Source organism: Rousettus aegyptiacus, unplaced genomic scaffold (assembly GCF_014176215.1).
Source record: "Rousettus aegyptiacus isolate mRouAeg1 unplaced genomic scaffold, mRouAeg1.p scaffold_m13_p_1, whole genome shotgun sequence".
Lineage (NCBI taxonomy): Eukaryota > Metazoa > Chordata > Mammalia > Chiroptera > Pteropodidae > Rousettus > Rousettus aegyptiacus.
The window spans coordinates 161,465,854-161,489,940 of record NW_023416284.1 but is presented as its reverse complement, the minus strand read 5'-3'; the positions used below and the strand labels follow the sequence as shown (position 1 = coordinate 161,489,940).

Here is a 24,087-nt window from a genome sequence, read left to right as displayed (position 1 = left end):
AAACAAATAAAACAAGAACTATCTGGGACATTAAAAATACATAGAATATTTCAATATCCCCCCAGGAAGGAAAATTAGAAGAACAATTCCACTGGGGTTCTGCTGCTAGTTCCTCCCTTGGAGTTCTTGGATCTGAATTCTTCACTACAGTTCTCTTGGGAGCAGAAGCAAACTCATATGAACCTGATATCTTAATCTTCAACACTAAACTTTTTAGAATTTCCTGACCCCTTGCCTGCAAAGACACCAGAAAAGACACAGTGATTCACAACTAGCTTTTCAGGAGAGGAAAGGTAATGAATCAATAAAAATAAGTGGAAACGTATTATTTTTTTAATTGTCGATTTATTCTCTGCTTTGAAATAATTGCACAGTGACAATTAAATTTTAAAGAGAACCAGAAATTGTTACAAATAGGTTGCAATAGAGAAGGTTTTTTTTTTTTCCTTAACTGGAAAATAATTATTATAATATTTAACTGAAAGAAAGTTTTTAAATTTTCCATCAAAATTTGTTTGGCAATTTATAAATGTACTTGTAGTGCCAATATAAAAAATATTTTTCCAAAAATATAAGGACTATGAAACACATGATTTTATAAATGAAAGGTACTCATGAATTTCGATAATCTTAAATGCGTTCCTCTGATATTATGTCTTAATTAAAAATCTTGTTATATACTATTTAGTTCACTGCCAGACACTACATATTTAATTTTTTTTTTTTTTGGCATTTTTTCTCTCTTTCAAGTAGCATTTACTGAAGATATTCAGTTTCTCCTTGTTCTTCAAGTTATTTACTCATTTCAAATAAAAAGATGCCCAAGCTAAAAATGAAGTTTCTCTATTTCCAAGAACTCTTCTTCTCAAATTCAATGGGCATACAAATAATATAGGTATCTTGCTAAGAAGTACATTTTGGGGTGGGTCAGAGATTTTTCGTTTTCAAAAATGTTCCCAGGAGATGATGATATGGCTGATGTATGAATCAAAGTTTGATTAGAAAGGACAAGATGGGAGAAACTATAAGCAGATGAAGCTATAGACTTTTTTTGTTGCCTGAATTGATCAGAAATGAATCATTGCCTTTATTAGAGATGGTAAGGGGTGGTGGGAGGTTTACTGGAACAGGAGCCAAAAGACCTGGATTATAATGTTGGTTCTAGCATTTAGTAGCAATTGCTACCTCAAGGTCTTGTTATTTAATATACATGGAACAGTGAGAGAATACAATGGAAATATGCCTTTCAAGTAATTTAGAAACTTTAAGACATCCAGAATTTCTATTGTTACCTGGGTTTCATTTGGAATGCTATTTGTTTTGAAAGTAGGTTTATTAGTTACTTTCTAAGAAGCATTTACTGTTTTCCTAATATTTTTATCTTTCTCAAACCAGATGTCTTTTATACCATGAGACAGGATACATATTAACTAGGTTTCATAATGTGTTGGTGTTTCTTTTTCATTTAATTCAACAAGCTGTTACTGTTTCCTGACATGTACACAGCTTTGTGTTAAACATTTCAAGGGTTAGATGGTTAGTGGCATGTTATCTCACTAGCTGTAAATTTCTTGAGAAATTCACAGTTAAGATAAGGCAGTTTTTTTAGAGTTCTGTGCCAGAAGAAGAGAACAAAGATATTTGAAATCAAAGTCAGCTGTAAGATGAGGAAGTGGAAACACTTGCCTCTAAGATCTTTGGCCACCTTAGCAGTCTATAATATTATGACATTCACTCCAACTGGGAGAGTCAAAACAGGTTTCTGGAAAGAAAAGATATTTAAACCAAAATTTGAAGTGATCAGGGATAAAAGGACTGGCAATCAGGTGGAGGAAAAGAGTTGGCACCACCACGGAATGGGAATTTGCAGGGCAATGTAGAGACCACTGTAGCCAAATGTGGCAGGACTATTAGTGAAGGGTGACTGAAGGGTGAAAAGGCTACTACCAGCGTTTTCAGGCAAAACAAATGCTGAAACATACATTTGTAATATGCAAGACTGTGCTCTGATATTCTAGCCAAGGTGTGTTTTCCCAGGCCCTTTTCCTTGTAGCCACCAAAAACAAGTACTCACGGTCTTGATAAAAGATTTATTTAGATCAATTCCTCTTGGGCCTTCTACTTCTAACATATTCTTTGATATTTAGTTTTAGTGAAGATTCTTCTCTTCTACTAGTTTTCAAATAATGCTATAGTTTATAGCTAATTACAACGAAGATGTTTTGCTTCGATTTTAATTTTCACTTTTCTTTCTGCTCCTGTTCTCTGAAATGAAGGCTGCTCTGCCTGTTCTGTGAGTGTATTCACTGTCACTTTCTCCTGGCTGCTTTTAAGAAGACAACATTTTCAATATTTCATCTCCGCTCACTGCCAACAGCCATGCGGCTTTATAAGGCTATTGTGTACTGTGAGCTTTTTGAAATAAGTCTGTCATTTACATTAAAAGTTTTCCACATACTATTTTTACTTTTTGATGTCACAATGTATAAGCTACGATAGATAGTTATTAAGTAGATTTATAGAAGAAATCTTTTTTTTTTCTGTTTTTCTTAGTTTTCAGTGATACATCTGAATACGGTCAACTTATTTTCATCTCTAAAATGGTTTTCATAGTCTTTAAATATTCATTATTGCCTATATTTGATATTATAGAATTAACCAGAAAAGATCTAATATAATAAATTTTTATAAATTTCAAAACTTTACTTTTCTATTATACTACATAAACTACTTATGCATTTATATAAGATACTAGTCTAAATTTTGAAATCACTCATGAAATTATACTGACATCCCGTTGTTTCTATTTAACAAGTTTAATAAAAATTAACACAAGTCTTCTTTTTTGAATGGAATTTGCTTTTAGGGTAAGAATGATTTTGGAGCTCTAAAAATAGAATTTATATTTGAAACTTTACAGTTTAGGATCAATTTTTAATAAATATATATAATTGGATATTATCTTCTGACCATGTGGCAAGAGCAATGATGGAATAATTACTGTTAATGTTAGTTCCATGTCTTTAAATTGATTTCGGTAAGAAACTCTTCCTCCTACATGGTACACCATGAGCAGGCATTAAAAAGTGATCAGAGAAGCTAGTTTGAAATTTTATGTGTTTCCCTTAAGCAGTTACCCACCGAAATACTTTAGACTTCAGCCTTAAATTTCAGAAAACAAGGGTGACCAGAATTTAAGAAGAGACAGAAAAAGTACATTATTTATGGACATTAAGCAAACTTGTGCTCAAATTTAGAAAACTGTAAAATTTGTTTCTTATTACATTTAATCTGAATCAGTATATTAAAGAATAATAACATTAACTGCTCATTTCTTACTTTGTTGATCTTTTTTACCTAATGTTTTTTCAAAAAATAAAAATGAGAAAAATAATAATTTGGATTAATTTATATATCTGTACCTGCATATGTACAAATATAAATACATAGGTGGCAATGGCAATTTTAAGTTTTTTACTTGAATAGTTCAGTTTTTGAAGAGAGAAACATGTTTTATAAAAGTGGTGACATTCTTGTCAGTTGGTTGGTACCTGGTAGATAGCATATGAAAATATTTGCTTCCTATTAGAACCATGGATCGTAAGTTTTTATTTTCTATTGTATCTTATATGCCATTCCTATTTTAAGGCTAATGACAATTAGATTTTGTACCTAGAGTTTGTTGTCGGGCCACCTCATCCTCCTACTGAAATGAATGTGTTCAGTGCCTTGAAGTTTCTATTTAATAAGCTTTAACTCCATGACATAATCTTTCATTAAAAATCTGACTACTAAAGTATGTGACTGGAGATAAACTTTTTTATCAGCTAACTTGAAATTGAAACTTGAGGAGAAAAGGAAAAGTTCCCAAATGGTTAATATTTGAACACTTTGACTTACAAAAATGGCACTGTCATAGAGGCTATGTGGTTCAACATAATAGGTTGCATGGAAGACTCAAAAAATGATAAAATTGAAGGAAATGTCATAATTCTTATGAGGAAAAGCAGGGAGGAAAGTAGGAATATGCTAATGACCTTATATATCTTCATAGACAACTTTGAAACTTATAAGGAAGTTATGAAATAATAATTTACTTGAAAATTAGTCATTTAGAAATCAGAACATAGTTTTCCAAAAGATTATTGTTAGTTTTAAAACCTGGTTAATATGAGCTTCATTGAGTGCTTACTGGGTAGGTGCCTAGTAACCCCCTTAGAGTAGCATTTAAACAAACGTTGCTGAAATATTTGCTTCAGACATACTTTGCTGATCTTTTAGGCTAGTGAAAAGAGAACTAAAGATATTGAATCCAGATAAAGCTATGAAAGTAACACAATAAAAGCTGTATTTGAGAGTGGGTGGCAGTTGTGGCACAACAGTCCCCTCAGTATTTTGCGGATGTGTTAAGGTGGGGTTATAGGCTCTTCATTATCTTTGATCTTTAAATGAAACATGTAAAATATTTTATAGAGGAGAAACTGAGACTCAGGAATACCATCCAAAATAATGTGGTTAATAAGTTGTGGAACCAATAATCAAATACAGATCTGCCTGATTTCAAAGCCATACTGTAGAATGTAAGATAGCCAGGGGGCTAAAAACTGCATCATGTAATAAATCTTTGTAAATATTCCAATTGAGGTCTTTTCCAGTTCTGCAAGTATATGATTTCCTTTATGTAAACATAAGTGTGTAAAATGGAAATTTTGATCTCATGTTGAAACACCTCATAGAATCCTCTCAATCCTAAAAAAAAAGAATCAAGCAATTGCTTGTATGCAACACCCGTGTGAGGTTGTTTCAATGTTGTGGCTGTGATCATTAAGATCATATGGACAATTGAGGTGTGGCAGAGAATTTCCTGGGTTATAATATACTTTAACTGCACACACCGTCATGCACTTAAATACTGTACAAGTTTAATTGTAGGTCTGCGCTCTCCAACACAGTATTTTCTCTCATTTTGGAGAGTACGTGAATTTTACTTGGAAGAAAATCCTCAACTCCTGTTAGTGGTAGGTAAAGCACTAAAGGTCGCATAAGTGACTGAAAAGAGCCTATAACCCCATCTTAACACATCCATAAAATACTGAGGGGACTCTTATGTCACAACTGCCATCTACTCCCAAATACAGCTTTCACTGTGTTACTTTCATAGCTTTATCTGGATTCAGTATCTTTAGTTCTCTTTTCACTAGCCTAAAGGATCAGTAAAGTACGTTTAGAGCAAATTTTTCAGCAATGTTTGTTTAAATGCTACTCTGAGAGGATTGTTTTATAGCAGCATCAGAAGGAGTTTAATATCGAAAGATATTTTTATGAACTTTGCTGCTGGAACTAGTTCATTCATTTGTAGCAAAATTTCAAGCATATTGAATCAGTTGCTTTTATTGGAAAAATGCAGATTTTTTTTAATGAACATAATTTACTATTTGTTTATATATTTATTTATCCAAAAATATGTATTTAGTGCCTGCTGTAAGCCCTAACTAAGGTACTGAGAATCCTGTGGTGGACAAGATAGAATTCTTTTCCTCATGACGGTATATCAAAAAGACATGCCTGTGGCCAACAGGAGTCACATGAGATTTGATTGGTCTGAGTCTGTGAGTGTGAAATTTGTGATCCTATGGGTCACTTGGGCATAGAATATGTAACAGGGCTCCACTAGTTAGAATCTCAGATAAGTGAGAAGACTCAAGAAATATAAGGAAGAAGAATAAAGAGGATAAGACAGGAGAGGAAGACAGAGGAAAGGAAAGGAAGCAGAGTAGAGAAGCTATGAAACATCAACCTCGGTGTATGGTTCAGTGCATAGGTACATGGCTTTCCGTGAATTTCAATAACGATGTGCCATTTATAACTCTTGAGCCATGTGTAGTCTTTTTGCAAATGAAGATTTTCAATAATTGAAAGAATGCATAAAGAAAAATATTGTGTTTTACTTAGCTTTCATGTATTAAGTATTTTTATGGTGAAAAAGATATTAGTTTGTTGCGGTTCAAAGGAGTTTCTAGGGAAGTGATTGATCAAGGTGAAAGTCAACCATAATTTTTTTTTTAAAAAAATAAACAACTTTATTGAGCTGTGATTGTCAGACAAAGAACTACACAATTTGGACATATGAAGACACCTGTGAGAACATCATCATGATCAAAGCGATAGATACATCCAATACTTTCCAAAGAATTCTCATGTCCCTTTATGTTTTTTTTTAATGGTTAGAATACTTAACATGAGATCTACCCTCTTAATAAATTTTGAAGTGCACAATACCATATGATTAATTATAGGCACCATGTTGTAGAGCAGATCTCTAAAACTTACCATCTAGCATAACTGAAATTGTATACCAATTAAACAAAATTTCCCCACCCCCCAGCCCCTGATAACCACTATTGTATTCTCTGCTTTTATGAATTTGACTATATTAGATAACTCAGATACAAGAAATAAACTCTTGAAAAGCTTCTGCTACATTACTGGGAATTGACTAGTTGATAAATAAACCCATGAACTCATGTTGAATGAATATATGGCAATAGATGAAATAGAATAAACTAGAATAGGGAAGGTAAGCAGTGGAGATTTTTCATTTTTGAATGTAGCAAATAGTTCAGAAGGCAGGCACAATTGATATAATTTTAAATATTAAATAAGTTATAATTGAAATAACAAGTGACTTTGAACTTTGTTGTACTCGTATTAGGAGCTGAAATTTACTGGAATCATTTTAAGAGAAGAAACACCAATTCATCTTCTTAGGAATTTGAAGAGATAAAGCACCATGGATCTAACTTATATTCCTGAAGACCTATCCAGTTGTCCAGAATTTGGAAATAAATCCTGTCCTCTCACCAATCGTCCTTTTCATGTCCGGATGATAATGTATTCAATTATGACTGGCGCCATGGTTATCACTGTCTTTGGAAACTTGGTTATCATGATTTCCATATCACATTTCAAACAGCTTCACTCTCCCACAAATTTTCTCATTCTCTCCATGGCAACCACGGACTTTCTGCTGGGTTTTGTCATTATGCCATACAGCATGGTGCGATCAGTGGAGAGCTGTTGGTATTTTGGGGATGGCTTTTGTAAATTCCATGCAAGCTTTGACATGATGCTGAGCCTGACCTCCATTTTCCACCTCTGTTCCATTGCTATTGATCGATTTTATGCTGTGTGTTACCCTCTACACTACTCAACCACAATGACCACCTCTATGATAAAGCGACTGCTAGCATTTTGCTGGTCGGCTCCCGCTCTTTTTTCTTTCGGGTTGGTTCTATCTGAGGCCAATGTTTCTGGTATGCAGAGCTATGAGATTCTTGTTGCTTGTTTCAATTTCTGTGCACTTACTTTTAACAAATTTTGGGGGACAATATTGTTCACTACATGTTTCTTTACTCCTGGCTCCATCATGGTTGGTATTTATGGCAAAATTTTTATCGTTTCCAAGCGACATGCTCGAATTATTAGCAATATGTCTGAAAACGCAAAAGGAGAAGTGAAAAAGAACCTATCTAAGAAAAAAGACAGGAAAGCAGCTAAAACCCTGGGTATAGTAATGGGGGTGTTTCTAGCTTGCTGGTTGCCTTGTTTTCTTGCTGTTTTGATCGACCCATATTTAGACTATTCCACTCCCATAATAGTGCTTGATCTTTTAGTGTGGCTTGGGTACTTCAACTCCACTTGCAACCCCCTCATTCATGGTTTTTTTTATCCATGGTTTCGGAAAGCTCTCAAGTATATAGTGTCAGGAAAAATATTTAGCTCCCATTCAGAAACTACAAATCTGTTTCCTGAAGCACATTAATAAAAAAGCCATTTCAAAAGTGAACAGAATATTGAAAACGAGAGTGTTGTTATTTTGACCTGAAGCACATACTTTACATCCCCAGATTCCTACAAATATTATTCTATTAAATTTCAGTAATCTAGATAAGTGCTACAAGAGCTACATTTAGTATCTTTGATCAACCAATCAATTAACCACTTATTAATGGTATCCAATCAACACTCAACTCTGACTGGTAAGAAAAATTTACAAAGGAAATATAAAACATAATTCAGAATAGGTCGGGCTCAGCTTATACACATGAGACAATATAAGAATAAAGAAAATAAAGTGCTAATGGTTTTGATTCCTCTCTGATTTCACTCTAGGAATTCAGAAAAGGGAACATCATTGTGACCTGTGAATCTATGGAAAATGTGTGACATGAGACTGATCTTTACTATCAATTACCAGTCCACCTTAGCATGTGGTTTGGGAGAATTATTAACAATCATTATATAAATTATTCAGTTATTTTCTGACACCCCAAAACTCACTAAAAAGAGCTGCACATAGGAGAAGCAGTTGATTACAAATTATCATGCACAATTTGAGTTTATCCTTGTAATTTTTCACTTTGTGGTTTATATTTGAAATGGCTTCCTGTTTCCTCCTTCTCTAGCTGCCTAATCTGTGTAGTGTGTCTACGCCATAGGCTAGCGATCACAAGGCCCCGCCTTGTACTTGTTTTAACCACATTCTCTGTAAGTTACTGAAGGTCCTACCAAATAAATTTCATCCACACCACAATGCCTATGATTTAAGTCATATCATTAACTTTCATTGAAAAATTATTCCAGTAAAAGTTCTGTGAAACAAACAGAACCTTTCTTTTATTTGATAGATTTGGACACACGTGATTATATGTAAAAATCATATCCACATCCCCTCATATTGGGGATTAATTTGTGGGAGGGAGGAAAGGTGGAGCAGAATGAGGGTAGAATGTTTCTGAATCTAAGGTCAGGATTAAATAGGAAATTTTAATTTTGGCTTTTTCCTGTCTCTCTTCCAAGTCCTCTCCATAAGCCCTGACATCATTGTGTCTTAGATTCAACTATGGAAAATTACCCAGGCTTAACTGGTGTCTTAAAAAGAAATATGTTTCTGTAAGGACTACCACTACAATTTTATTCCCTGTAGTTGTTAGTAGGAAAGCAAATGTGCTTGATAAATTTATAATTTAAATGTTTTCATGTTTACCAAAGGATATTTACTGATCCAATCTCACTGCTGGCCTTGAGGTAAACACTTTAGGCTGTGTCAGGTGGAGACATTAGGACATGAGGAGCGCTGCCAGGCTCCTTCTTCCTAAGTCTCACAAGACCATAGATGCCACCTAATCACACCTCTTTCTTCACAGATGAGAACATTAAAATTGATTTGCCCCATTTCATATCCAGTGATCCTTCTATCACTTTTGGCTTCTTCTCAGTTTCTGCTTTTGAAAGTCTCATTTGTTTCTCCACTTTTGAAATATTTCTCTACTCTACAAGTTTCATGTGGTATGTGTTAGAAAAAATTATTCATGACATTTGTTAAAGATGATAAAGCAGACTTTATTTAAGGGAGGTTCTACAATGGACTTTTTGCAATAGGAGAGAGATTAGACTCAGATTCCAACAAGGTCAAGTGGGGATTTATACTCAAGGAATAGTTTTGGGGATAGACCCCAAATTTATGTTTAAAGACCACAGTCCCTCCTTATGTTCATTCTTAACTGAATGGACCAATTTGACCAAAAGTAACTTAGAACACCAATGGCCATTGTGGGGAACTTTTGAAATCCCCAAACTTAATTTTCTTCAAACTGAATTGGATAGTAATAGGTCTGAGATTTGCAAAAGTGAATGGGACGCCTGTTTCGAGTGATATTTTGAGGCTTCCAAACACTACTAGGAATTTGAAGTTGCCTCTTTTTGAAATAAAATTTTAAAATGAACTGAGGCTAACAAACTTCTAATAAAAGAGAAAATGACTGCTAAAGCCTCACGTTCCTTGTTTCTGGCACCATCCCCTTTGACTTCTTTGCTTCAGGATCTGCTCCTGGAATCATCATGCTATTTTTCCCTGGCACATGATGATGCAAGTTTTCCCTTTCAACTTGGCTGGCTTGAAACACAGTTTTTAATGCTTTTTGTTTGAGCTAAGATCTTTATTTGAAAAATTATAGACAATGAACCATAGTGTGAGTGAATATTACTGATTGTGCATGGTAGCCAAACAAAAAAGATATAAATGTGTCAAATTTTCACTAAAGATGAAAGAGTTCACAGTTTGAAAATATCTAGCATTTAGTAATAAGGGGAGTGAACATTTATTGGATTTAACTAAATCTTCTCCCTTCCTCCCTCCTTCCCTCCCTCCCACTCTCCTTCCCTTTCTAAATTCCTCCCTCTCTCATTTCCATGCTTCCTTTCTTCCTTCCATATTTTCATTCTTTTCCACTTCAGCCATTTATGAGGCTAGTCCACGTTATTCCTTTGAAATCATAAGGGTGATAGCATATAACTGATTCATCCTCCCAGAGCCAATTCTCTGGTGATTGCTGTGGCCTCTTTGCTGGCAGCACACTGAAGGTTGTTAAAGAACACACCTGTCAAAAGCAGGACACAAGTAATACAGCCTCAGGAGGCATATTTTAAGGTTAAATACTGATGTCAGCACAGCTTGCCAGGAGCCTACCTATAAGGGCTTGGATCTAAGTGTGTTTTCTGGGGAGAAATCAGCAGGAAAGAAAATAGTGGAGCATAATGCTCATTTGCATGGTAAGAAACTTTAGCACAACAGATAAGTCACTTTTCAATGGTTTCAGCTCTGAAATACCTAATCAGCTAAACAAATTCTGTTAAACCAAAAAATAATATAGTAAGAGAGGAAAAAAATAAAAAAGATTTATCCTTTTTTTTTTTTTTTGCATATTGAAAGGAACCAATCTTAAAACACTTCTCTATAAAAATAAACCTGTATCATTTTAAAAAATTACTGAAATTCTAAAGAGGCAATGTGAGGAACACCTATAGAAGATTTTTCTTAAATCTAATTCACAAATAATCTCCCTTACCTGAGAAACTATTGTATGTGTGAGATAAAATCATTATTTTCAGAGAAATAGTCTCAGAGTGGAATGTTTGAGCTATGTTACTAGTAAGAGAAGAAAAATCATGCCTGATAAAGCAGGTATGATGTGTTCTCTCCTAACTTTTCCACTTTCTTTAAAATGCATTATTGAATTTGTTTAATATTTTTCTTCTTATTTGAGAGCAATATATACACATTAGTAGAATTTTAGATATCTAATACTTGAGAAAAATTTATTACCTGATTCCATTTTCATTTTTTCTTTGAAATTCTGAGGAACTTACATTTTCAAAATCATTATTTGAGAGTCTTTGCTTCTGTTTCCTTATTCTGAAATGTTTTCCTTTAAAGAGCTAAATTTGAACTAAAATACAAGGCAATAATTCTTGCTCTTCTCCAGAATTGTTAGCAAACGATTCTATTTATCTCCTGGCAAAAACAATCTGTGCTTTCATTAAGTGAAATATTTGTAATGTTGTTATTAATTTGGTTCTTTGTTGCAATGTTAATGGTAAAAAAAAAGTATAACAACAATAATAATTTCTCATGATAAAAGTGAGATGTCATAGAGGGTTTAACTTTATTTTATTAAAAATTACTGTACCTTTTGTGGAAATTAATCTTCAAAAAAAAAAATCTCATTCTGTCCAGTTTTTAAATCACAACAATCCCCTAACTGCATTTACTTTCATGACAATCTTCTTTTGTTAACAGAGCAGAGGACCAGTAGTCATATTTGCATTTTCTTATTTGTTTTTAAAATTTTTGGCCAAAAACTTAAGATAGGAGCTTAAAAGTATTATTACCTTCAACATCACTTTAATAATTCACTCATGTAATAATTTTTAAAGTAAATGTGAGTCTTATTCTTTTTGTCTTAATCTAACATTTAAAGGTTTAAATATTTTCCTGATATATATAACCATGCATCAGAAACATGAGGTAATACTATAACTGTCTAGCTGGTTCATATTATGTTTTCCAAAAAAATAAAAAATAAATAAAAAATAAAATACAACAAGTAAAATTGCCCTTACAAACCTAGGAGATGAAGTTATGTCAATGCTTTCAAGAATTAGGTTTTCGAAAATGAAATTTACAACTCCAAAAATTATACTATGAAATATTGAAGATTGTACTATTTTGTATAAGGAATGGTTTGTCTATGTATATACAAGTAACAAATGTCTAAGTAATTTTGTGGTAATTGTTAGTTATCTTTACAGCTAATTTTAAAGAGAACTTTGAAAAGAAGAACAAAAGAAAAAAATTTAAGTAAAGAAGATAAAAACAGAATAAATTTAATTTATTAAAGTAATCAGATATTTAAGATTTTATTATATTTAATATCGTAGAACTTAGAAACTAAAATAAGTAATTAAATAATTTATGCTGTGTGTTCCAAAATTTATAGTCTACAGTTTGTAAAAAAGTTAAATAAGCCTTTGTCCTTCTTACGTTTTACTTCTTTTTGTTTTAGTTCTCAAGTTCGACTCAATTGCATAATGTTTGATTGGTACAATTAAAATATATCTGAAGAAAAATGCTAATCTGAAAATTAATTTAATATATCCAGAGCAAATAAAATGTGCTATAATTTTAAGATTTCAAATAACACACATTGGAAAAAATTATTGAGCTATAGTAGCAAATATTTTAAATATTATTTTCAAAGATATTTCTTATTAATGTTTTTTCCAAGTAAACCTGTTAGGACATGCTTGTAGGTTCATTTTCTCAATGGACCAGTGAATTTTAATTTATTCTCAGGACAAAGTCCACTTCTCAAACCTGGCTTTAGATCTCACTAATGTTTGTCATTGGTCATCAGAGCTATGCATCTACTTCTGGTACTGGAAAAACAAATCAAACCTGGGTGAGTCATTCCCATTAATTTCACATTTTAAGAGCAACAGCATAATTTTATAAAGTGGCAGCTTAAACAATGAGCACACCTGCATCTCAAATTTGTTCCCAGTCTGAGGCTTGAAATCTGTGGACAAGATGACTTAAGCCTGAATTTGAATTCATGAATGTACCTGCTAAATGAAAAGAGATACCCCAAGGGATTTACAGAATCTATCATTTGAGATATTTTCCCCTAAATTCTAAAAATTATATTGTTTACATTGTATGGATAAATACTTCCTTAATTAAATAGTATGTATTAAGTGGCAAGAACCAAAGCATTTGTAAATATTTACAAGAAAAAATTTTTTAAAAAGAAAAAGAAAGAAACACAATCTTTAGATTATAATTCTTATTTAAGCTAAACATTAAATAATAGTTCCACAGGTCTAGATAATTCTCGAGGGGCTTTTATCCAGCAAATTGGTTAATATAAGTGGGACAGGGAAAAATCTTAATCTGCCTTTAGATTTAAAATCCTGATTGAGGGCTATACATTTGTGTAATCAGAACACACGTTTGCCTGAATCACTTAGGTGGTTTTAACTGGGTTGCTTAGAAGTTGGGTGGCAATATTTATTCAGTTGTCATTAGTTCCTCTCTAGCAAAGGGGTGGTCCTTAGACTAACATCACTGGCATCTCCTGAGAGCTGGTGAGAAATCCCAATTCTCAACCCCACCCTCTGTACCTTCTTCAGAATTTGTGTCTTAAAAAGGTATCAGTGATTCGTATGCACATTCAAATTTGGGGAGCAGTGTTCCAAGTTAGTAGAGAGCTCAACTTGGAATAGGAAATACAGCTAGCTGGGCCACTCTGAAAAATTGCTCTGCCAATGATTTTTATTATTTTTCCCCTTTTCCCATAGAAAGGATAAGAGCACAGCACTTCTGCAAAAGAGTCATAGTACCTACAGGACAAAGAGGATGAATTCATCTGACCTTTGGAATCTCACAGAAATACAGTTTTGCTTTGCTTTGGTTAACAATTCATGCCCTAGAAATGTGAGGTCTATGCTGAGTGCCTCTGCCATGTACATTGTCATGATTGGTGCTATAGTGATGACCATGGTGGGCAATCTGGTTGTGATCATTTCTATCACCCACTTCAAGCAACTCCACTCCCCGACCAACTTCCTGATCCTCTCCATGGCCACCACTGACTTTCTGCTGAGCTGTGTGGTCATGCCCTTCAGTATGATCAGGTCCATCGAATCCTGCTGGTACTTTGGAGATCTCTTTTGTAAAGTCCACAGCTGCTGTGACATCATGCTTTGTACCACTTCAATTTTTCACCTCTGTTTCATCTCAGTGGACCGTTACTATGCTGTTTGTGACCCTTTGCATTATGTTACAAAAATTACCATCCCTGTCATAGAGGTCTTCCTGTTCATCAGTTGGTCTATTCCAATTTTTTTCGCCTTTGGCCTGGTGTTCTCAGAATTAAACATAATTGGTGCAGAAGATTTTGTTGCAGCCATTGACTGTACAGGCTTGTGTGTGTTGATATTTAACAAGCTTTGGGGAGTGCTGGCCTCCCTTATAGCTTTCTTTCTTCCCGGGACAACAATGGTGGGGATTTACTTACACATTTTTACAGTAGCCAGGAAGCACACTAAGCAAATTGGCACAGGTCCTATGATGAAACGGGTTGGGTCAAAGAGCAAAATGAAGACATCATCCAAAAAAGAAAACAAAGCCACCAAGACTTTAAGCATAGTCATGGGAGTGTTTGTATTGTGCTGGCTGCCTTTTTTTGTCTTGACCATCACAGACCCTTTTATTAACTTTACAACTCCTGAAGATTTGTACAATATCTTCCTCTGGCTGGGTTATTTCAATTCTACTTTCAATCCCATTATATATGGTATGTTCTATCCATGGTTTCGCAAGGCAGTGAGGATGATTGTCACAGGAAGGATCTTCCACCCTGACTCTTCTACTGTAAGCTTATTTCCTGCACATACTTAGGCAATGCTCTCTATTCTCTAAGATTCTTTCATGGTAGGGAATCTTGGATGCTCTTTCCACCCAAATGTAGACTAGATAAAGAGATTCTTCCAGTTGGTGTAATAGAGACCTAAGTAGAAGCACTCGATCTAGCCTTCTGAGTATACCATAGCTACCATAGTGGTTAATTTCTAGGGTTCTGGGGAAGGCACTTCCAATAAGAAGAAACTCTCTTCCAAGGCTTGCTGATTCCTGAATATCTAAAATTAGAGATTTGAAATTGCATTCTTTTGGCTTAAATCAAAAAGGGATCTTTTACTTTTTTTCTTGTAAACATAAGAAGAAAAGACACAGTTGGTCATCACATTCATTGACAGCCATGTAGAGTTTATCTAAATCTTTCTTGAGATTATTATTACATCTAAGGAGAATGAAGAGAAAGTTTGAGAACACTGGGAGCCTGAATTGTGGAGTATGTGAATGACAGAAGGGGAGAAGGAAGCAGGCAGTTGTATTTACTTACAATTTTATTGGTTCTGAGTTAAACCTCTTTCAAAAAGAGTTGATGTGAGGTTTGCAATATTTTGATAAACTTGGATTGTCTTATTAAATGGGAAGAATGGATAATGAAAGAGTTTAGAAATATATTCTTTCTTTTCTCAATATATACTTTTTATCTCTATATACTTGTGGCTTGTGTGTATACACACAGGTAGTGTGTCCATCTCTTTGTGCATGTGTGTGCACCCACTAATTATTTACCAAGACTGAGCTTCATTTACAGACTGAAGCTCTTTCCCTCCCCTGGAGTATAAAGATAATATTCATTGTCTTATGTGTGTCCTTTTGTCTCACTCTTTCTTCTCCTACTTATGAATTTATTTCACTACATTTTATTCTTTATAATCTTTCCATCCTTCATATCATCTCTTTGTCTCTCTAATCCAGTGGTCCTCAACATTTTTGGTTGCTACAACACTCATAGGGCAGAGGTAAGGGATGTTGCTAAATATCCTATAGTGAACAGAACAGTCACCCACAACAAATAATTATCTGGCCCAAACTTTAGTAGTGCCATATTTGAGAAACCCTGTTCTAATCTCATCTAATCCTATAGCTTTAATTACTAATTACCTATATATTTCTCTCAAATATATTTATCTTCAGCCCTATCATTTCCACAAAATTCAAGTTCCTCACTTTATTATCAGTGAAGTATCTCAAGCTCAACACACCCAGCATTTTCTTTTATGCCCACCCTACCACTGCAAATATGTCTCTTTTGACTTCTGCTTTGTACTAGGGTTGAGTGTGCACAAGTGTGTTCATTCCTTATCTAGACTATAAGCTTCTTGTGTGTGAGACTATGTCCTTATATTGCTCAGCTTGGTATCCCACAATGCTTAGCATAGTGCCTTTTCCATAAAAATCTCTGAACACATTCACAGGATAACTAAAACATAGAATCTTTGAGGAAAATAGGAGAAAGTTACTTACATTCACAGAAATAAACAATTATAAAACAAAGGATATTGGACAGTGGGAGCCTCTCTCTCTTTTTTTTTTTTTTCAGAGTAAAGATGGAGGAAAAAAGAAAATTGAACAGAGTAATGGATTTTGGTCATACATGCACAGTGTTGTGCTAGGAAACTCTGGGACAAGGCCAGCAGAAGTACATAGTGTAAAACGACTCACCAACTCAGAAATGTTTGCAATATTTAGAATAAAGCTTTTATGCTCATACAATAAACTTCCTGAGTATAAAAATTAGGTATTCCCTTCCTTTTCCTAATATGTCAATAGTCCAAGTGCTTTACAGAAAGGTTTGGTCATGTAGACATACTGTTCACTATCCTATGTATTTACAGATTGGGAAATTTTTAAAACGAGATCTTCAATAGAAGGACTCTTCTAGCCCAATATAGCATACAAACTTTGAATCTGTTAATATGTGGTTAGAGCAATTTTTTCATCAATGTTTGACAATTTTTGCAGGAAGTAAGGTTGCTTTTCACAATAATTACCTTAAAATACTTATAGGTTGCAAAGAAAAAATTTATTACCATTACTATAGATTTAATGTTAAGTGTATTTTATTTTTGTAGTAATTCTTATAATAACAGTAGAATACTTAGTTAACCAACCCCTCCACCCCCTGCCTCTCCCCATTCTACAACCTAGCCAATGACATCACACTTCTATTTAGGACACCTAATCTTAAGGTTTCTAATGTTCATGTACATAAATCACAAATTCTTTTATGAACCTTTTTTCTTTTTTAATCTACCTTTGCTTTGGGAGACTACTCATTACTCCAAAACACCTTTAATAACATCTCTATTCAATTGGGAATTCCCAGTAGCCTCTTGATCCATGTATTCTGTTGAATATTTATAGCTTCTCAAGGTCAATACTTCTAATTTGGTTATATGAATATAGCATATTTAGGTCTTGAAATGTTTCAGTAAATTACTGTTATCTCAGGATGGTTTTACAACTTGCTTTCAATGATGAGCCCTTTCCTTTTTGGGGGGAATTCAACAGAGACATTTGGACTACTAAATCTGAAAGACTGAATAAGAAAGGAAGTTAGTCATTTAGCACATACTCACTTTCTCATTTGATCCTCAAAATGACATAAAAATGTGTGAATTAATATCAAGGAACTGAGGTCTGGGGCTATGGGTTGGTCCTTTCTGTAAATCATCATTATTTTTTGCTCATTAAGAGCAGAGCTAAATAAAGGAGAAAAGAAGGAGCAAGTGGAAGCTTCTGCTGCAGCCATAATCATTTCTTACCTTAACAAAGAGTTTTTATAATTTAAAACAGTTTCTGTGAAAATTAAATCAATTGTTTCTCATAACAGCTCCACATGCTCTTTCCAGGCCAGTCCAAGGAAAAATGAATCACTATGATTCCTAATATACTGCTCTTCTTTCTAGGTCTTATCCAGATTGACCAAGATAGTCTTTATTTCAGGAGGTTGGACTGCCAAGGACACCTTGCTCTCTATATTCAAAGCTACTAAGTTCAACGTTTATTAAACATCTGTTATATGCCAAGTGCTGTTCTGAGTGCTTATAGTTCAGAGATGAATAAAACTCAAGTTCTGGCTTCAAGGGGCTTATGGCCTAATAGGAAAGACCATAGCCATTCAATTACAGTGCAGGAAGCTAAGGGAGTATGGAGGAGGAAATTTAGCCTGGTTTGGGATTTAGAGAAGATTGCTCATATTTTAGGCCCAAGAAATGTGTCAACAAGTTTAGTAAAAGATTCACATCCAGCTACTGAAGTATATTGAATTTTAAGTTTGTTATATATATCCCAGAGACAAAAATGTTTGTGAGTTTCCCTCTTCAAGGCTTATTCCTGTTGTAAGACATTTGTCTCTATTTTTCACGAATTCTCGGTCGGATTAGATTTAGAGCCATAGGCTTTCTGGCTGATTGCATGTGGATTATGACGTGTAAACTAAGAGTGTCATGATATCTGGTAGTGCAGGATTCTTCCTCTGGAGTAAAAGAGCTGTTTTCATGTACATGGACTTGGCACAAGACAAGTTTTAAACTATCACCACTGAGTTTAGCTGGGGGTTTGTGAAGCAGGAAGTGCATGCCAACTTTTTCATTTGTTTACCTGTGCCGCCTTCTATAGGCCCTGCTGGCTGATGTAATCTAGTGTTGTCCTTAGAATTCTATCATTTTTACAACATCAGCTTGACTTATATTGCAAATGATTTCACCAAGAGACATTCCATCTTCTTAAACGCCAAGAAACAGAGAGATCAGAATATTACTGAGCATGCTATTTTCCTTGATAACACACCTGTGAGGGACAGATATATGAGTCTAACTGTAGGTACTCATCAATGGAGAGACAGAGGGAGGAAGAGGGTAAGCGATGATTTAGGTAGTAGCAGTACAAGAATCTCACTTCTGTGTCCAGGTGAACTGTTTCATCTACTATGGCTTCTTTAAGCAGCACAAAATGCAGAGCTTAAAGAAGACATCATGATGAATTCAGTGTGGGGGTCACAAATCGATTATTCTCAATTATTTTTCTTGTTGAGAGAAATGTGTACAAGTAGTCCTAAAGCAGAAGGGATATAAGGACTGCACTAAAAAAAATTAAACAAAAGATGGTATAAATCCTGTGTCTTTAATTTTCATCTCTACTTAATTGGCAGGATAAATGATGATTTTGTATTGAGAAGGAATCTTAAACTACTGAGACTTGTGAACAGTGCAAACTAGGTCCCTTGGTATTTATTCAGTGCTCATTTGCATAACACATCACATGGAGGAGTAGTTTCTATTTGGAGTATAAAATCATTAACTGATTGCACATCTGTCATCTTTCTGGATGGAAGCAGATTCTGTATGCTTATGTCTACCGGCTCCAAAAAGAACTTCTTCCCATTAGTGATTCTGATCCCTACCTCTGTAAGTAGCTTGAAAACTGAATTCAATTGATTTTAAATTGCTTTAAACTTTGCAGACTAGTGTTAAGATAGATAAAATACTTTTTTATATCAGATAATTCTCCCAAGATGTGTAAACACTGTGTATTATCTTTAGAAATTAAGCAGCAGGCAAAACTGAAACAGAATAATTTTATTCCCTCACTTATTTGTATGGTGATTCTTTTCTTTGGAAGAGCTGACATGTAATTAAAAGGCTTAATCTGTTGATTTTATTGTCAATTTATTTAATTCTTGAAGAAAGGAGCCAGAAATTACTCTTTACCCAAGTAATAATTTATTAACAAGAATTAATTTTTCACTTGTTTCAGACTCATAACTTTAAATTTCACTTAACATTTAAAAATAGGTAATTTATCAAAATGGAAGAGACAGCACTCTCAATAATTGTAAAATACCTGCTGTGAAATAGCTAATTTTTTCTTTAGGAAAACATTTAGTCTATATCTTTCTTTTCTTTCTTTATAGATAACATCTACACTAATTTCAGACGAACCAGGGCTAACAGAAGTAACTCTTATGAGTCCTTGAATCTCATGCTGCATTTGATTTTCAGGGTGCATTTGATTTAGTACCTAGAGAAATTGTACTAGTTTCCAAATTGCCCTTTATTTCCTCCCTAGATATCACTTTCTAATTGTTTAGCAGACTTTTTTTTTTTTTTTTTTTTTTTTTGTAAGAACAGGTGACCAGTTCTCAGAGAGAGGAAGAGTACAAACCATAAATGAGTGCCCTCCTCAACCAAGGTGCTGAAGAATACCCCCTGGCGTTCTGCTACCAGGTGAATGGGTCTTGCCCCAGGACTGTCCATTCCTTGGGTATTCAGGTGACCATCTACCTCGTCTGCGCAGTAGGAATAATTATTATAGTCCTAGGAAATTTGTTTGTGGTGTTCTCTGTTTCCTACTTCAGAGGACTTCACACTCCCACTAACTTCTTGCTGCTTTCTCTGGCACTGGCCGACATGCTTCTGGGTCTGCTGGTGCTGCCACTCAGCACTGTTCGCTCAGTGGAGAGCTGCTGGTTTTTTGGAGACTTCCTCTGCCGCCTGCACACTTACTTGGACACCCTCTTCTGCCTCATCTCCATCTTCCATCTCTGTTTCATTTCCATTGACCGCCACTGTGCCATCTGTGAGCCTCTGCTCTATCCCTCCAAGTTCACAGTTAAAGTGGCTTTCAGGTTCATCTTGGCAGGATGGGGGATGCCAGCAGGTTATACTGCCTTCTTTATTTACACAGATGTAATAGAGAGAGGGCTCAGCCAGTGGCTGGAAGAGATGCCTTGTGTGGGCAGTTGCCAGCTGCTGTTCAATAAATTTTGGGGCTGGATAAACTTCCCCGTGTTTTTTTTCCCCTGCTTCATTATGATCGGCTTGTATGTAAAGATCTTCATGGTTGCTTCCAGGCAGGCCCAGCAGATCAACTCCCTCAGCAAAAACCTGGCTGGGACTGCCAAGCGTGAAAGAAAAGCAGCCAAGACCCTGGGTATCGCTGTGGGCATATACCTCTTGTGCTGGCTTCCCTTCACCATCGACACACTGGTGGACAGCCTCCTTAATTTTGTCACGCCACCCCTGGTCTTTGACATCTTTATCTGGTTTGCTTATTTCAACTCAGCCTGTAACCCAATCATTTATGTCTTTTCTTACCGGTGGTTCAGGAAGGCACTGAAACTCATTTTGAGTCGGGAGATCTTCTCACCTCGGACACCCACTATTGATTTGTACCAAGAATAACTCCTTTAATGGAATTCAGGAAAGCGGGAGGCCTTTGCAGGAAGGATGAGTAGTGCCCTAGCAGTGGGCTGTGTGGTGTCATGGGTTTATGCGCATACTTCCAGGGCAGCCTGGTTTAAGTGCTGGAGAAAAAACAACTTTTTAATTTGGAATGAAATATAGCACCCCCTCATTCAATGTTTCTATAGTAAGATGTAGGAAAAAGAGAGAGTAAAATCATTTAAATATTTATTGGATAAGTTAAAATTCTGAAAACATTCAGTACCTCATTCATTACTTTCTTGAGACAACGAAGTTACAGAGGCGAAGGATAAAGAGCACTGAGGACTTCTGATTTCTCGTCTTGGTTCTGCCACCTGGAAGAACCTGCTGGGACAATTCAGCAATCTTTGAATCCCTCCCTCACCACCGAGTTTGCTCATTTAGAAAATTAGAGTCTTGTGTTGTTTGCTTTCTAAAGTGTCTCAAATATCCTATAACCTTACTTGGAGAAACATTGTTTGAATCCTAATTTCACATCACTTTTCATAATCGTGGCCAAGTGTCTGGATCAGTTTTCAAAATGTTCTGTTTAGAATCCCTGTCTCCTTGGCAGCCAATCACTAAAAAGATTTGTATGCCCGGTCTGTCTATTTCAGTGATCGCTGAGTGAATGTATCATATTTTTGAAGGAATATTTTATTTTTTTCTTTAATAACACAAACTTGAAAATATAAGGACTCTTTTGCCATGCAAAAATAATAAAAATAAAAATGATAATGAACGACATCTCACCATTTAATATTACCTCCTTTTTAAAAAATTACGCAAGTTAGAATTATTATCTTTCCAGGAACACTAGTATATGATTTTCTTTGGAAAAACAAGTACCTATGACACATGCTTTCTCAGAATTGAACTAAATGTTTCTCAGGAGCTATTATTAGCAAAAGTACTAACACGTTTTATGTACATCTTGCTTCTGTTTCTTTCTTAAATCTTTTTCTCAGATTTCTAGTCACTCTACTTCCACATTTCTTGCTTAGTTTTTTCAGATTAATAATTATTCACTGGGAAAACTTATTTGTAAATTAATTTGTGGTCTCTGGAGTACAGATGTACAGATAGGTGTAATTATAGATAAAGATACAGACATAGATATATCAATTTCAATAAATAAAGAAGTAAAGTCATATTTTGTCAATAAAGTTGGCTGAAATGTATTTATTCTGTTTATTTCTCATTTTTTCCTTAGAGTGATAACTTCTCTTGAATTCATTCTTATTCCTAATTTAAAAAAATATTGTAAGAATATTTTTCAATGTATTTTTAAGATTTAATTTTTCACTGGAAGTAATTATTCTTTCTTTTACATTTAGCTCTTCAGCATTATGAGATAATTACATTACAAATGAATTATAAATTAAAATGTATCCTACTAGATAACAATTTTGAGACATTATGAAACTAGGAATACTTTGTCTTAGATATAGCAATAAATACAATTTGCAAAGTGTAAGTCAGTCATTACTTTAAAAAACACATTCCCCTCTTAGATTCCTAGAAATAAATCAACATCTATTCTCAATCCACTGAGGATGACTGTCCTGAAAGTAAGAACACTCAGATACTTTCCAAGGTGGAACCCTGTGTGTTAGCCACTTTCACAGGAGCAGGCAGTGATTCCACTTTTTTTCACATCTTGCCGTTTTCTGTTAGTGGGAGAAGGCTGCATTAGCCAAGAGAGGTTGCAGAATATAGAGAAGAAAAGGATGGAAAGGGAAGGAACTCATATTTACTAAGAACCTAAACATTTCGCTTACTGCCCACAGACCCTGTGGGTGGACATTAGTAACATTATGTTACGGATGAGGCACACAGACATTCGGTAATTTACTCTCCTCTTAATGGAAAGTCCTGACCTATATACTCTGAGATACTGGAGGAAACTGGACAGCTAATAAATCAAAAGCAGGTGAGAGACTTCAGCTTCTAGTGAATCATTGAAGCACTAGAACATGAGTGTAACGGCACAATGTTCATATCACCAATAAATCAAGATGGAGTAAGAACAAGAATCACAATTGTGGTGGGTACCACAAAGGCGAGCGAGAGCTGATGGGTTAACAGGTCAGGCTCCTGACCCTGGAATTTGATGCTCAGCTTCTTTATCATCTATGATATGAGAACAGGATATAAGAAGCAAAACCGTTGTACCCAGAAAGTCTGTTTAGACCATAGGACAAATGAAAACTTATGTTCAATGATGTTTTCCTGAGATACGAGTAGAATGTCCATAGTACTACCTTACTGTTATGGGATAATTACCTTTCCTCATTCTCTCTCTTGCTGAATGAGAATTATCTACATTTAAAGCAAGTATTGTTAAATTTTCTGCCATGACCTCCTTTGGCACTTTGGTAGCGACCCTGTTTGGTAGTGGACCCTGTTTCAGGAGAAGACTCTTTAAGGGGATAAATTTTTTTAAAAACAGCAATAGACTTATAAAGGAATACAATTATATTGATATATATTTATCAAAATATCTTTTAAATAGCCAAGTTTGCAATATAATTATACACGTGATTCTTTATGAAAACGTTAAATAACCACATCTGAGATAACTACTGTAATTTTGTAATAGTGATGAGCATAAATGAAATCTCATGATACCTGTAAGATACTGTGCTAAAAAATATTAATTTTTACAGGTGATAAAAATCAGAGGTAGTGCTAATGTTAATGGTATTTTTGCCTATATTAAAATGAAAGGAATTGTTAAATTTCAAGTAGAGATTAGTGAATATAGAGATACAGTATTTTTTCTGTGTAACTTCATGGGTGCCTTGGTTAAAGAATCTCCTTTCAATGTGACACCAGATCACTTTTCTGAGCATGGTAACTTTGTGATCAAATGCAAACAGAAGGTTGTGGAAGTCAGGCCTCACCATTAACTACCAATAGCCTGCAGTCTCATAAACTCATCTCCATCTAGAGCATTCCACTGGAAACTGCTCGACAGGCCAAATCATTTCTTCGTGTTTTTGTATTTGCTTTTACATCTTCTTTTAGGTCTTTTAAAAACTTCCTGTTTTGTGTGAACCTGGTCAT

At 34.7% G+C, this 24,087-nt stretch overlaps 3 protein-coding genes across 3 annotated transcripts; all 3 read left to right on the top strand.

Moving 5' to 3' along the window:
* Positions 1 to 6,772: 6,772 nt before the first annotated feature.
* LOC107499943 (trace amine-associated receptor 3) lies at positions 6,773 to 7,839 on the top strand. The gene has a single exon (XM_016124615.2). The coding sequence runs from the start codon at positions 6,791 to 6,793 to the stop codon at positions 7,820 to 7,822; it is 1,032 nt and encodes a 343-aa protein (XP_015980101.1). The 5' UTR covers positions 6,773 to 6,790; the 3' UTR covers positions 7,823 to 7,839.
* A 5,839-nt stretch (positions 7,840 to 13,678) lies between these two features.
* Positions 13,679 to 14,800, top strand: LOC107499936 (trace amine-associated receptor 4). The gene has a single exon (XM_016124608.2). The coding sequence runs from the start codon at positions 13,757 to 13,759 to the stop codon at positions 14,798 to 14,800; it is 1,044 nt and encodes a 347-aa protein (XP_015980094.2). The 5' UTR covers positions 13,679 to 13,756.
* Positions 14,801 to 19,948: 5,148 nt separating this feature from the next.
* TAAR5 (trace amine associated receptor 5) lies at positions 19,949 to 21,070 on the top strand. The gene has a single exon (XM_016124611.2). The coding sequence runs from the start codon at positions 19,984 to 19,986 to the stop codon at positions 20,995 to 20,997; it is 1,014 nt and encodes a 337-aa protein (XP_015980097.2). The 5' UTR covers positions 19,949 to 19,983; the 3' UTR covers positions 20,998 to 21,070.
* The last annotated feature ends 3,017 nt before the right edge of the window (positions 21,071 to 24,087 follow it).